At 47.5% G+C, this 15,476-nt stretch overlaps 2 protein-coding genes across 2 annotated transcripts in view; both read left to right on the top strand.

Moving 5' to 3' along the window:
- LOC136429615 (uncharacterized) overlaps window positions 1-944 on the top strand; it is a 9,868-nt gene extending 8,924 nt beyond the window's left edge. Inside the window, exon 4 of the mRNA XM_066419505.1 lies at window positions 202-944. Coding sequence (XP_066275602.1) covers window positions 202-563 — 362 coding nt within the window. The 3' untranslated portion in view covers window positions 564-944. The remainder of the gene's footprint in view (window positions 1-201) is intronic.
- A 5,764-nt stretch (window positions 945-6,708) lies between these two features.
- Window positions 6,709-15,022, top strand: LOC136429128 (neuronal acetylcholine receptor subunit alpha-10-like). Its single transcript, XM_066419007.1, has 10 exons — window positions 6,709-6,748; window positions 7,211-7,311; window positions 8,278-8,433; window positions 8,661-8,775; window positions 10,012-10,095; window positions 10,167-10,347; window positions 13,484-13,662; window positions 13,849-13,990; window positions 14,353-14,468; window positions 14,792-15,022. Exons 2-10 carry the CDS (start codon window positions 7,232-7,234, stop codon window positions 14,924-14,926), a joined length of 1,188 nt encoding a protein of 395 aa, XP_066275104.1. The 5' UTR covers window positions 6,709-6,748; window positions 7,211-7,231; the 3' UTR covers window positions 14,927-15,022.
- Window positions 15,023-15,476: the final 454 nt, after the last annotated feature.

The following is a 15,476-nucleotide window of genomic DNA, read 5'->3' as shown; positions in this document are numbered from 1 at the left end:
AGGGGGAGAAAGAGAAAGGGGAGAGAGAATGTAACGAGAGAGAGAGAGATATAGGGAGAGATAATATAATGAAAAAGAGAGGGGGAGGGAGAGAGAGAGAAGGAAGAGATGATATAATGAGAGAGAGAGAAAGAGAGAGAGGGGGGAGAGATAAAAGGAAGAGAGGGAATGAGAGAGTAAATCCGTTCTTTTCCACCACAGCGACTCCAGAAGACGACCCCCTCGTGGAGCTACTGTTCCCAGAAGACGAGGCCGAGGAGACGTCCTCAAGCGAAACCGGAAGTGACGACATAGATCGTCGGCGAGAGAAGAAAGCCGCACGTCACTTCCGGCCTGGGGGTTTCCCTGGTTACCGGTCGGCACAGAGCAAGCGCAACCTGAGCGAGTACATCATGAAGAGCGACGAGCAGCGTTTGAAAAGGCAGGCCCTACTCGCCGCGCTGTTGGGATTGGTGGACGAGGCGCTCTTTCACCCGGAAGCAGAGGGGAATGTCGGGAGTGACGGGGTCGTCGGGCCCAACGCGTACGAAAAGTTCCTCGCGCAGAATCAGGAAGGGCAATGATCATGATGACGTATGTAGGGTGTTTGCAGTCACGTGACTATGACGCAACTATTGTCCGCCATGTTGGATGGTTTAACCCGGAAGTTATCCGATAGATTTGAATATAATGATCACAATCAGTATTTATGACTCTTCCGGGTTCAACTAACCAGCATGACGACTGTGACGTCACGGACAAACACCCTATAGGAGATTTCGGAATGTAACGCTCTAGAATTACCGGTAGACGATTAGTGATTTGGACTGAGCAACCATGAATGTTAACGGTCTTCACATTTCGTAGACATTTCTTGTGTACCTGGCTGATTCACGACGAAAAACAGTCGATGTTTGACCGAGTGTTAATTAGTACAAAGACACAAGTGTACACAAGACATGAGGCCATCTCACATCTGGAAATTCTATACGCCCTCTATCTGTAAAGTAGACAATGAACGAGTTACAAACAATTTACGCAACTAAACCGTTAGAAGTTCTTCTCTTGGACGTCAGAGTACATTCAGAATGTAGACCGTATTCATTGTGACCGCTCGTTCTATTTGCCAGCGACAGTCCAACGAGATGTCTTACAATATCACATATCTAAAAGCCTATTTATCACATTCTTTCATAACATTATTACAATATTTATTTCTTATTTAAAGTGTTAAAACCTAAACGACTTGCAAGATTGTTTGACAGTATTGTAGGAGAATCCACATGGCGGGACGATAAGCGTAACGAAGTTTATACATTGCCGTGAGGTAGAGTTAAGATACGGTCCCTTTCCAATGCGGGGCCCGGCCGGGCTGTTTGCGACAACGAAAATTAAAAAGGCATATCAATAAAATACACGAATTATGGTTAGTGTTTTTTCTAACGTTTTGTGTCTTTTATATGTTGTTTGTCGTTCCCACAAGCTGCCCGGTCGGGCCCCGGATTGGTCAATGGGACCGAGGCTGCCCGGCCGGGCCCCGGATCGGTCAATGGGACCGCAGCACTACACATTCAGGTGCTCCTTAAGTGTTGACCCGGATGTGCTTCCTTTGTAACGAGAGAGATCACGTGAGAACTGATCGGATAACAGCAGAAACTGCAATAAATACGGAGGATGTATGAAGAACTTCTCTTCTGTGACTTTATTGTTGATATTTTTTGCCTAAGTAATTCGAAGCAGAAAAGTGTTCAGAGTGACGAAAGGTGTAATGTCCAAGCTAAGTATATCCATTGGTCGAATAAATATCAAACTCACTCACTCATCTGCGCCGCTCTTCAGTCCTCCCACTGAGGCGGGCCGTCATTGTTTTCCATGATATCAAACTACAGTAGGGTGTACTGTTTAATGCGATATATAAAGTGAGGAAAGTCGTGTGATATAGTAGGGTGTACTGTTTAATGAATGAATGAATGAATGAATGAATGAATGAATGAATGAATGAATGAATGAATGAATGAATGAATGAATGAATGAATGAATGAATGAATGAATGAATGGTTTATTTGCACAGAGGCATCGTGCGACATATAAAGTGAGGAAAGTCGTGTGATATAACGTGTCTTTTCCAAAGACACAACAAATGGGCAGACTATCGAACCCTAGTCTCTACCAGACTAACCACACCAGCTAGCTATAGGGAGAATATTTGCCAGAGATGTTCTTAACTCTTCGCTCTAACCCTTACCCCACGTGATGCAAAATACAAGATCAAAATGCAATATTCAACAAAGTTTATGACCATTTGAGGAAACTTTTATCAGAATGCAGTACCTTTATCCTGCTTGTCTTGATTACGAGCGACGCCTGGCGGGACAGTTGAACTATGCAGCTCAATACGTTATCAGTGATCCAGATGTCTCAAGGCTGTCAACGACAGAAAAAAAACAAGAGTTGACGTCTTGATTAGATTGAGAATGTAGTCCGTTCATAGTACACAAACCTTCGGAAAGTAATTATGGTGTTTGCGGTGTTGCTAAAGTGTTTGATTCGTACCTTGGATTACCGACGAATCCATCAAAAGGATCTTGATGTATAGGTGCGAGGACACAGATCCAAGAAAAAGGTGTACAAAGCATGAATTCGAAGAAAGCATTTGTATCAGATCCTCATGAATTATGATAATAATAATAGTCTTTATTGAATATTCCTGCCCAAATGAGCTAAATGCACAGATAACCACACACACATGTGGGCTGGAAGAAGCAAAATGTAAAACGTGAAATAGACATGAAAAAAAATACTACATTCGAATATTTGAAAACAAACAAAACTGTGGACTATTTTGCTAAAGGAATGTTGATCACCTAATAGTTCCTTCTCTCTTTATATCTTATCCTGATTTGCAGGATTTATATGTAATAATATTAAATTTTATTCAACGTCGAAATGCCAGTAGCATGAATGTCCCATTGTTCACCTCGACGGAATTATTGATAGCACAAAAAGTATGTTTGCTTATCCTGTGGGTTGGAGGGCGGATTTCGTCCCTCTCCTTCTACCGCCCCAAACTGAATCAGGTAGCTATTTTTACACCCGGGTGTAAAGTGCCTTTCCTAAGGACATAACGTCTAGCCAGGAATGCCAGGAGTTGAACCCGTGACCTCTAGTCACTCGGCACTTCTTGAGATGTGAATGTGAGACCGGGTGCAAGTTTCTTTCCTTAAGATTTCATCTACTTTCGGGTCCTTCCTAGTCTCCAACCAGACCCAATGGATTACAAAGACCGTATCCAACTGGAAGAAGGAGCTTGCAATGCAATCTTGGGTTGCGAAACGTACTTCCTCTGCCAGTTTGATACGGTCTTTATGCAACCTATAGATCTGCTTGGAGATTAGGTCCTTCCCAGGGAATAATTGATCCGTAATGTCCGTGGATAAACACGTTACAGCGTCATTACAGCCTGGACCCGTTACTAACGCTGCATCTGCTGTGCCCGGGGTCAGGGCAGTCCTGAAGGTCACAGGTTAAAGAGCGGCGTAATCCGATAAGGAGATGCAGAAGAGGTGGCAATTCCTCAATACTGGCGAGTTGCCTAAAAGTTTATAGAGCAGATAGAGGATAACTCGATTCCCGATGCACGTTTTATACTTTAACGTCGTTTGGTCAAAGCCATGATATATCACGGACCTACTTCTTGTTCTTTAAAGTCTGAAATTGTAGTTGAGCTCTAGTCCAAACTACTTTGAAATTAACTAGACTTTAGAACGTATTCTTTGCAAACTTTCGAGGCTATTGGCGGTTTTGAAACGGTGGACGCATAATGACGCCATGGTCACGTGGTGCCTGTCCGTCACTTCGGCACTCCTTTAGAACAGGCATTGAAGCAGTGATTTGCCGGGTGTTTTTTTTCGGCCGGACGCAGTTTCCGGGTGGGTCTTCGGCCGGACGCGGCAGTTTCCGGGTGGTTTTTTGGCCGGACGTAGGCAATCCGTCCGGAGGCCGAGGTCCCCGTTGATGCCCGAGGTTCCCGCTGATGCCCGAGGTTCCCGTTGATGCCCGACGGTCCCCGCTGATGCCCAGCCATGCCGTCCTGCCGGACCGACACGTTTCTTCTGCTGGTTATCGTCATGCTCAACACAGGTGAGAACAACAAGCGCAAAGATAGCGTAAATGTAATATTTGCGCACGCGTTAACATCGCATAAAGTAAGTTGCCTCGCCGCTCCTTACACTTGGTGAAACGGAAGTGTGCGTCGGGGTGGCATAACGGTTAGAGCATAAAGCTGGTTTGCATTGTATTGGTTTTCCCTTGTGTATAAGGTTTTCTTGCCGGGTTTCCTGAAGGATCTAGGCGCTAAACAAACAAAAGCAGCACTCCATGCAGCGATGTCTTGGTAGATCGTGTAAAAGATGGCATCCAGTTAGACTCTACCAGTCTCCAAGGGTCGCTGGGAAAATAGTAGAAATTGGCCAAATGCCAATTTGACCTTATGTCCGTAGCCGACTCCCTTCAAACATTTGACTATATATATAGCTATTTGGCCAATTTCTAATATTTTCCCAGTGACCCTTGGAGACTGGTAGAGTCTAGCATGATGCCATCTATGTATAGACTATAGAGATATGCGTAATTACTGGTTAATTCGGTTAAAGTCAGAAATGAAATCTAATTTCATCATGATGAGCTACCTGTGTCAGCGGGGTTAACCCTATGTAACAACCACCGGCTCTTTGGTCATGGAGCCCTGACGGAGCGTCCTTCTCAGCCGAATAGCGAGATGAATAAGAAACGATAGAAGGAGTAAATCAAACTCTGTCTATCCTTGATATTACTCGTGTCCAATAACTGTTGTCTCAAAGATGCATCATGTAAATAACACCACTTTATTAATGCCATATAAAGATTACATCCATAATTGTATTATACCCTCATGGGAAAAGATATTACTGTTTCTGCAGATGAAAAAGAATACGATAGATCGTCATGACATCTGCTGTAATCCATCCAGGCTGTAGTGATCATGTGTGAAACTATTATATATAACTAGCCCGTCGTAGGGAATCTAACAGGGTACAGTAGGTTGTTGTTTAGAGCAGAAGAGTCTACTTTCAGATGGTTTACTAAGAAACTCAGTGAACCTTCTGCAGCTTGTTTTCATGCACGAATACCAGAAATACAAACAATGATACAAATAATGGCCTGAATAATAGTCGTACACAAGCAGGGTCTTTTTCGAGAATAAATGGAATTTGGGGGCCAAAATCTCACAAAATTCATCTTTAACGTGACCGTACCCAGGGTGGCGGCCTTTATCAGCACCATGAATAATTGAGGAAGTCACGCAGTCGCGCTGCAGATCCGTCTTCATTTATTACTGACTCAGACCTGCAGCCGGTCTGACCAGGGCTAATTATATAGAGTCCTGATATATAAACTGATTATTGCAGAACAAGATAGGCGGGGTAGAGCTCAACTGCTTAATTCATGTTCTTAAAACTTCTGTCCCGGGCCTGAGAAGGGGGGGGGGGGGATCACGGCATCTTGCTGTTCGGAACCGTGACGGGATCCTCTAGTCTATGCATAGGCTGTAGGCCTCGGAAGGAGAGTTTGATAGGCCCGAAGAGTTTGATAGGCCCGAAAGCCGCCCTCGCCCGAAGCGCGCCCGAAGGGCGCGCGGATCCCGAACTTACCCGAAAGCCGCCCTCGCCCGAATTCCGCCGGAAGCGCGCCCGAAGCGCGCCGAGCGACTTTCGCGTAAGGGACGACGGGAGGCCGACGGGTATTTGCATAACTACTTCTTACGCAACTGCTCAGCGGGGAAGAAAACTCGCTATTGTTTATTGAGTCCGCGGAGCTGAGGCCAAATGCCCATGGTCTATGGAGCCAGATCGGCAGAAGTTTCACCTGGCTGAGGTGACCCGCTGGGCTCCGCTTAAAGCACAAGCAGCCGCCTAAAGCAGCCGCATGTTCCTAAACATACGGATTTTCAATAGTCGAGTAATCATTAGAGTACGGCATGCTTTGACCTGCTAAAGTGTTAGGCTTTATTAGATTTAGAGCTAATCAACATTCATGTCAAACATATTGTTTAAATCTGAGCTGACCTTACAATACCTATTATTTCCGATGACTCAACACTGAAGATAAAAAATGAATAAAATTATCTTAGCTCAAATATACTCAATGAACATTGAACAGTCAAGCTAATCTTCCACCGGTCTTCCTCTAGATTACGCACTAATCCACTGAACTACGCGCGCTAATAATGATATATGACTTGCGTTGTTTAGGGCGCTGCAGACAAAGTATGGCGGAATCCACGCTGCCGACCCCACCGGCGGACTACAACAGACTGGAGAGGCCCAGGGCTAACCGGACCCTCCTCTCGGGCAGTAGCGAACCGTCCCCAACCCTGGCTGGTGAAACCCTCCCCTCCGACAACAGCGAACCGCCCCCAACTGTGGTGTGGCTGGACCTCTCCATCCGGGAGGTTCGTGAGTTGGTGAGTACCCGGATGTGATGACATCATGGAATGGCAACAACAAAAAAAGAAGTCCACAAAACAATTGACATGGTCAAGTAACTACAAACAAAAGATGAAGTATCTTGGTGATCTGTGTTTCTGCAATTCTCAAAATACATGCATCTCATTGGCCTGGAAGGGCCTGTATAAAGGGGTGAAGTCTGCCATCTCTGACTGCCATGTTGTTTTGCCCGTTTACAGGGTGCGAAGAGCCAAACATTGACGACTCTGGTGGACCTACAGCTGGTAAGGTCACGTGTTAGTTAATGCACGTGCTGAATGAATCCAGTTAGATATGCGAAGGTTAACGTGACAGGTCGTTCGGCGTGATATAACCAGCTGCTGCCGCGCCGGGTGCCTGCGAAGCTGGTGTGTTACGCCGAATGGCGGTTATACTGGCCATATAGATACAGATAGTTCTCTCACGTCACAGCGATCAAGCAGTTACTAAGTTAGACAATAGATTGTGAATTTGACGAATTCACCAATGACCTATAGGCTAACAAGCATGTGGTAACTATGCGCAAAGTTCGCAGTCTGGATTTGGTGAAAACCTGCCAAAAGATGGCAAAACAGAACATTCATGACCTTACTCAGCCGAAAGGAAACCTCAAAAGTGAGTCAGGTGACTATACGGAATTAATGAGCCTGATTTTGTGATGCAATCCATAAAGTGATAACGTGTGTTCCTTTTCCCATAATGCCCAGCGGTGGATTGATGACAGACTGATGACGTCAGTGTCCAGTAAAAGTACCCGGATCTTGCCAAAGAATCTACTGTGGTCACCTGACCTCTACTTACTCAACATGTGAGTTAGTTAGAAACTCATAATAAGAGTAATAACATCACCTCACTACATCTTTATAAACATCTAGGAATCATTGCTCAATACATACCTGTATATCAAAATCAATTATAACATTTAGACCATGTACACTGATGCTGGGTACCATGTATGACATGTGGGACGTTTGACTATGCGAATTGCAACATGCAATGATCTCTCACATGCGGCTGACGCCCCCCTCCCACTCTACAAGTGTGTGACCTTGAGTGAAATACCTTTGTGTCAGCGGGAAAGCTTCTTTCGCTGCCAGAAGTCCGCAACTCACGACTCCGAGTAATCTCTGACGGCAAACAGACCCGTCTGGCCAGTCCCGCGTCAACGAAGAGCTCCAAAACCCGAGCCTCACAAGTTGTTAACTTTTTGAGCGCCAGTGATTACGTCATTCCCTGCGCCATCACCTTTGACCTTTCATAAAGAAGCAAGCATTTGCCAGTATTGCGTATCTGTTCGTCAGAATGTTTTTAACGCCGATTTTGTTCTGGTTGCTGCAAAGTGTTCCTGACTGCTTACAAAAAGTGAACTCAAGTAAGTGATCGACCATAGCGCCACAATGCGGCGGCAGTTGGTACTGCAGGATCCAACATGATGTCATTACAAGGCCTTTCTGTATGTGGCTAATGAGGCGCGGTACGAAACTATACCTTTCACCCAAGGTTAACTCAAGTCACAGTCGCATTAACATACATTGCATGATCATATAGGGAAATGCATAAAAAATGGTTCAATCAGGGAATTACATTTTTTAGAAAGTTTAAATTTATTTCAAGAATAAGCCTGTACAAAGGGCCTATAGCCTGTACATAGGGCTTGATAGATGTATACAAAAACAAGCTTACTTGATCACCACAAAGCACCATGTAGACTTTCCGCAAATAGAAATATGGCAGTGGCTCCTTTTCTCACCGTTTACTGAACCGTCTTTCCCAGTAACGACGAGAAGAACCCAGACGGCCGGCTGGAGGTCTGTGACCAAGTGCGTCTCCATGACAACGGCACGGTCATCTGCAGGGGACAAACCATTCTGTTGTCGGGGTGTCAGGTCGACGTTTTTGCTTTCCCGTTCGACAGCCAGAGCTGCCCCCTGTGAGTCAGTGTCTTCTGTTTTCACTCCCTTTCCCCCCAGTCAAGCTTTCTAGATTCCATCTGTTGTACAGTAACTGTTGCTTTTTCCACGTCAATCTGCCTTTGCCTCCTTTTAAACGTTCATCCACATCTAATATTCATCATATTATTTTGTTTTGTCACGCTTAAGCGTTGTTCTGTCATTTTTGTATCACCTCGAAGTTTTTCACTCTTGTTTCATGTTGCAGGCGTTTTGGATCCTGGTTGTACGGCTGGGACGAACTTCGGTGGGAGAACTTGTCCTTCACCGCAGAAATGCAAAAGGAGGACGACTGGGATCTGTGGGGCTTTCCTGTCAAACACGTGAGGCTTCAGACAAGGTTACCTAACATATACAATCTGAGTCAGAGCGCAGCGCAGATTGTACATGAACGGCCAGTGCGCTGTACAGAACAACCTGCGTTGTACCTATAGCTACGAACAGTGGACGATAGTTCCGAGTGCATAGAAATTGTGCCCTGTGCATGAGAAGACGAAGATGTAGGCTTCAAGCAAATATTGCGACGAACGATGGTACTACATTTCTGATTGCCGATCAAGTTGTTGGGATGGTTACGTGTCCAAAAACTCGGAAGTCAGAAAGTTATGATTTTTCACCCAAACATCTGCTTGGAGATGTGCGCATGGGTATATGGTGCCGTGCGCATGGGTACATGGTGCCGTGTGCATAGATACACGGTGCCGTGTGCATGGGTACATGGTGCCGTGAGCATGGGTACATGGTGCCGTGCGCATGGGTACATGGTGCCGTGCGCATGGGTACATGGTGCCGTGCGCATGGGTACATGGTGCCGTGTGCATGGGTACATGGTGCCGTGTGCATGGGTACATGGTGCCGTGTGCATGGGTACATGGTGCCGTGTGCATGGGTACATGGTGCCGTGCGCATGGGTACATGGTGCCGTGCGCATGGGTACATGGTGCCGTGTGCATGGGTACATGGTGCCGTGTGCATGGGTACATAGTGCCGTGTGCATGGGTACATAGTGCCGTGTGCATGGGTACATGGTGCCGTGTGCATGGGTACATGGTGCCGTGCGCATGGGTACATGGTGCCGTGCGCATGGGTACATGGTGCCGTGTGCATGGGTACATGGTGCCGTGTGCATGGGTACATGGTGCCGTGTGCATGGGTACATAGTGCCGTGTGCAAGGGTACATGGTGCCGTGTGCATGGGTACAAGGTGCCGTGTGCATGGGTACATGGTGCCGTGTGCATGGGTACATGGTGCCGTGTGCATGGGTACATGGTGCCGTGTGCATGGGTACACGGTGCCGTGTGCATGGGTACATGGTGCCGTGTGCATGGGTACATAGTGCCGTGTGCAAGGGTACATGGTGCCATGTGCATAGGCACGTGGTGACGTGTGCATGGGTACATGGTGCCGTGCGCATGGGTACATGGTGCCGTGCGCATGGGTACATGGTGCCGTGCGCATGGGTACATGGTGCCGTGTGCATGAGTACATGGTGCCGTGAGCAATGAGTCAATTTTTTAAAGAAAAAAAATACTAAATCTTTACTGTTTCCTCTTGACAGGAGAGGGTGACTCATATCGAATGGAGAGAGCCACACAGCGAGCTGACAGTCTGGCTGCTGCTTCGACGGAAACCTTTCTTCAAGGTGATGTATTTTATATAGGTGGGTGGGTGCCGAAACTGCCGCTTCGTGTCTAATGTCAGATGTTTCCGCAGGTTGTGGAGCTGATCCTGCCGTGCGCGCTACTGCAGGTCCTGGCGTTTATCGGCATGCTGCTGCCCTCAGCCATGCCAGTGCGCGTTCAGTACAACGTCACCATCTTCCTGGTGCTCATCCTCTTCCTGTACTCCGTGGAGGCGGAGCTTCCGGGAAACACCGCCCACGTGCCGCTAATCGGTGAGTTATCTACTGTGCACCATATATCACGTGATCCACTAGGTAACACCGCCCACGTGCCGCTAATCGGTGAGTTATCTACTGTGCACCATGCATCACGTGATCCACTAGGTAACACCGCCCACGTGCCGCTAATCGGTGAGTTATCTACTGTGCACCATGCATCACGTGATCCACTATGTAACACCGCCCACGTGCCGCTAATCGGTGAGTTATCTACTGTGCACCATGCATCACGTGATCCACTATGTAACACCGCCCACGTGCCGCTAATCGGTGAGTTATCTACTGTGCACCATGCATCACGTTATCCACTAGGTAACACCGCCCACGTGCCGCTAATCGGTGAGTTATCTACTGTGCACCATGCATCACGTGATCCACTAGGTAACACCGCCCACGTGCCGCTAATCGGTGAGTTATCTACTGTGCACCATGCATCACGTGATCCACTAGGTAACACCGCCCACGTGCCGCTAATCGGTGAGTTATCTACTGTGCACCATGCATCACGTGATCCACTAGGTAACACCACCCACGTGCAGTTAATCGGTGAGTTATCTACTGTACACCATACATCACGTGATCCACTAGGTAACACCGCCCACGTGCCGCTAATCGGTGAGTTATCTACTGTGCACCATGCATCACGTGATCCACTAGGTAACACCGCCCACGTGCAGTTAATCGGTGAGTTATCTACTGTGCACCATGCATCACGTGATCCACTAGGTAACACCGCCCACGTGCCGCTAATCGGTGAGTTACCTACTGTACACCATACATCACGTGATCCACTAGGTAACACCGCCCACGTGCCGCTAATCGGTGAGTTACCTACTGTACACCATGCATCACGTGATCCACTAGGTAACACCGCCCACGTGCCGCTAATCGGTGAGTTATCTACTGTGCACCATACATCACGTGATCCACTATGTAACACCGCCCACGTGCCCCTAATCGGTGAGTTATCTACTGTGCACCATGCATCACGTGATCCAATAGGTAACACCGCCCACGTGCCGCTAATCGGTGAGTTATCTACTGTGCACCATGCATCACGTGATCCACTAGGTAACACCGCCCACGTGCAGTTAATCGGTGAGTTATCTACTGTACACCATACATCACGTGATCCACTAGGTAACACCGCCCACGTGCCGCTAATCGGTGAGTTATCTACTGTGCACCATGCATCACGTGATCCAATAGGTAACACCGCCCACGTGCAGTTAATCGGTGAGTTATCTACTGTGCGCCATGCATCACGTGATCCACTAGGTAACACCGCGCACGTGCCGCTAATCGGTGAGTTATCTACTGTGCACCATGCATCACGTGAACCACTAGGTAACACCGCACACGTGCCGGTAATCGGTTATTTATCTACTGTGCACCATGCATCACGTGAACCACTATGTAACACCGCCCACGTGCCGCTAATCGGTGAGTTATCTACTGTACACCATACATCACGTGAAACACTAGGTAACACCGCCCACGTGCCGCTAATCGGTGAGTTATCTACTGTGCACCATGCATCACGTGATCCACTAGGTAACACCGCCCACGTGCCGCTAATCGGTGAGTTATCTACTGTACACCATACATCACGTGAACCACTAGGTAACACCGCCCACGTGCCGCTAATCGGTGAGTTATCTACTGTGCACCATGCATCACGTGAACCCCTAGGTAACACCGCCCACGTGCCGCTAATCGGTGAGTTATCTACTGTGCACCATGCATCACGTGATCCCCTAGGTAACACCGCGCACGTGCCGCTAATCGGTGAGTTATCTACTGTGCGCCATACATCACGTGATCCACTAGGTAACACCGCCCACGTGCCGTTAATCGGTGAGTTATCTACTGTGCACCATGCATCACGTGATCCACTAGGTAACACCGCCCACGTGCCGCTAATCGGTGAGTTATCTACTGTGCACCATGCATCACGTGATCCACTAGGTAACACCGCCCACGTGCCGCTAATCGGTGAGTTATCTACTGTGCACCATGCATCACGTGAACCATGACTGGTTAATATCGCCAACGCACCTTCAATCGATGAACCCATCGCCGTCCCCGAGCACGTCATCGGATTATAATTCTAGAAGCTTAACTTGTTTCCCACCCCAGACATCTGGTTCCACAACATTATGCGGCATGTAATGTCACGCGACTTTGTTTTCCCGCCCCAGACATCTGGTTCCACAACATTATGCGGCATGTAATGTCACGCGACTTTGTTTTCCCGCCCCAGACATCTGGTTCCACAACATTATGCGGCATGTAATGTCACGTGACTTTGTTTTCCCGCCCCAGACATCTGGTTCCACAACATTATGCGGCATGTAATGTCACGTGACTTTGTTTTCCCACCCCAGACATCTGGTTCCACAACATAATGCGGCCTGTAATGTCACGTGACTTTGTTTTCCCGCCCCAGACATCTGGTTCCACAACACTATGCGGCATGTAATGTCACGCGACTTTGTTTTCCCGCCCCAGACATCTGGTTCCACAACATTATGCGGCATGTAATGTCACGTGACTTTGTTTTCCCGCCCCAGACATCTGGTTCCACAACATTATGCGGCATGTAATGTCACGTGACTTTGTTTTCCCACCCCAGACATCTGGTTCCACAACATAATGCGGCCTGTAATGTCACGTGACTTTGTTTTCCCGCCCCAGACATCTGGTTCCACAACATTATGCGGCATGTAATGTCACGTGACTTTGTTTTCCCACCCCAGACATCTGGTTCCACAACATAATGCGGCCTGTAATGTCACGTGACTTTGTTTTCCCGCCCCAGACATCTGGTTCCACAACACTATGCGGCATGTAATGTCACGTGACTTTGTTTTCCCGCCCCAGACATCTGGTTCCACAACATTATGCGGCATGTAATGTCACGTGACTTTGTTTTCCCGCCCCAGACATCTGGTTCCACAACATTATGCGGCATGTAATGTCACGTGACTTTGTTTTCCCGCCCCAGACATCTGGTTCCACAACACTATGCGGCATGTAATGTCACGTGACTTTGTTTTCCCGCCCCAGACATCTGGTTCCACAACATTATGCGGCATGTAATGTCACGTGATTTTTTCCCCCGCCCCAGACATCTGGTTCCACAACGCCATGGGGCTGGTGGGTCTCTCCATCCTGTTCACCGTGCTGGTGTTGCGGGTTCACCACCGCCCGCCCAGCGCCCCAGTCCCGACCCTAGTGCGCCGCCTGCTGCTGGGCAAGGGTACTGCAGCCCCGGCGGAGGCGGGAGCGGGGGACCAACCCGACACGGTAAAGTTTTTATTGCAGGGGTCAAAGGGTTTGACTTTCAACGTTTCGCAAACCAATACTTCCGCGACAGGGGTCCGTTTCGAGGGTTGAGTTTTAATTTTTCATAATCTGCTATGAAATGATAGTATATCAATATGGCTAAATAGCGTAAGAATTAATTTGTGTGAAATTTGTCTGCATCTCCAGGGCAACGGGGCCCTGACCACGCCCACCCCGCGAGCCAAGCTGTACCACAGCCCCGTACTCATCAGGCGTAATGCGCATGCGCGATCGCTCCATGACGTCAGCGAGGAGCCGCCCTGCTCTGTGCACATCTCCCCGCCCAAAGGTGTGACGTCATATTCAAGCAGTATTCTTCCGATTTTCTACTTTGCAGGCTAGATGAACAATGTTGTTTTGCTACACAAACAAACTAATCATACTGTCTAAGCTGTTTTGCTGAACATTTTCATTCTGCTGCATCGCTCAATACATAATTCAATTTTGCCTCATCTTGAAATACATTGGTTCTGACCAATCTAGCTGCGATACATTTCAATATCAGTGACAGTTACTTAATTGCATCGCTGAAGGTTGGTCTTGCTTCATGTCTGAGTCGTCACAGTGTTTTGCCACATTGTGGTGTATGCCATCTTTGGTACATGGGTCGATCGAGCTAACGCGTTTTTTCCCCTTTGCCCCGTGCCCCAGACGTGAGCGGGACCGCCCCGTACTTCGAGAAGTTTGACGAGCTGTCGGACAAGTTTGACGACATCTTACAGCGGCTGGAGCCCGAAGAGGACGCCGAGCCGCCTGAATGGACAACTGTGGGTATAAACAAACAAACAAACCCACACACACAGAAAGAGAGAGAAATCAAACAACAGACACACATGCAGATAGAGAGAGGGAGAGAGAAGCACACACCAAACATACTTCTTACGGCAGCTGAAGCCCGATCCTGAGGACGCGAAGTCTCCTAAATTGACAACTGCGGGACCGTGAAACAAAGAAAAGGTCCCGAAATTGATCAAAACGGAAAATGAATTAGGCGTAGTTTTGGAGTAGTCAGCAGGCCTTGAGAATTCTTTCCTGTGCTTAATATCAACTGACCGAAGCCTCACGGCAAAATCTCCTCCCCATCCTCCAGGTTGCCATGGTGATGGACCGCATATTCGTCATCCTTTGGCTGATTGGTGCGCTGACGAGTGACGTCATCATCCTCGTGTTTTTCGGGCGGAACATGGAGGCAGAAGAACAGGCGATCCTGGCCATTCGGGACTAATTCAGTAGGAACAGAGGCGTAAAGCAGAAACTTTGTCGTCCGAAAATATAACTAAAGACGCATCTGAGGGCCAGGGACAGCGGATAGAACTTAGAATATTTATATGAATGGTTTATTTCAGAAGGTAAAATAATGCTCAACAGTAGCAGTCAACGGACTGAATTGTTGCTGTAGCATTCACATTAAAATTCATCCACATCATTACACAAATGAATACGAAATCCATGATACAAACACACATTAATTATTAAAACCATTAATTCTTTAAGACAATATACAAAGATCTTAGAGATAGACACCACATTTAACCACAATAGTGCTATTTCTAGTCGCACGCTAGCTTGTATCTAGGGGATGACGAGATGATGACGTGAATTGAAATATATAAAAGTTACTCAGTTATCAATACAATCATAGGTATGAAAGAAAATCCGTCTAACATTTTTAATGAATAGTTGTTGCCATGATTGAACCTCGGACGGCTGTGAAGTAATAATGAGACATTCATTAATTCACATCTAGACTTTATATACGTACACCGAACACTTGA

The sequence above is a fragment of the Branchiostoma lanceolatum genome, chromosome 3 (assembly GCF_035083965.1).
Source record: "Branchiostoma lanceolatum isolate klBraLanc5 chromosome 3, klBraLanc5.hap2, whole genome shotgun sequence".
In the NCBI taxonomy this organism is placed as follows: Eukaryota; Metazoa; Chordata; class Leptocardii; order Amphioxiformes; family Branchiostomatidae; genus Branchiostoma; species Branchiostoma lanceolatum.
The sequence above is the reverse complement of the archived record's forward strand: the minus strand, read 5'-3'. Positions and strand labels throughout refer to the sequence as shown.

Excerpts from the sequence above, each read along its gene's own strand:
- LOC136429128 (XM_066419007.1), top strand. The coding sequence starts at position 7,232 with ATGACGTCAGTGTCCAGTAAAAGTACCCGGATCTTGCCAAAGAATCTA. Across the intron at positions 8,434-8,660 it reads GACAGCCAGAGCTGCCCCCT|GCGTTTTGGATCCTGGTTGT; the intron begins GTGAGTCAGTGT and ends TTCATGTTGCAG. Across the intron at positions 10,096-10,166 it reads GACGGAAACCTTTCTTCAAG|GTTGTGGAGCTGATCCTGCC; the intron begins GTGATGTATTTT and ends ATGTTTCCGCAG.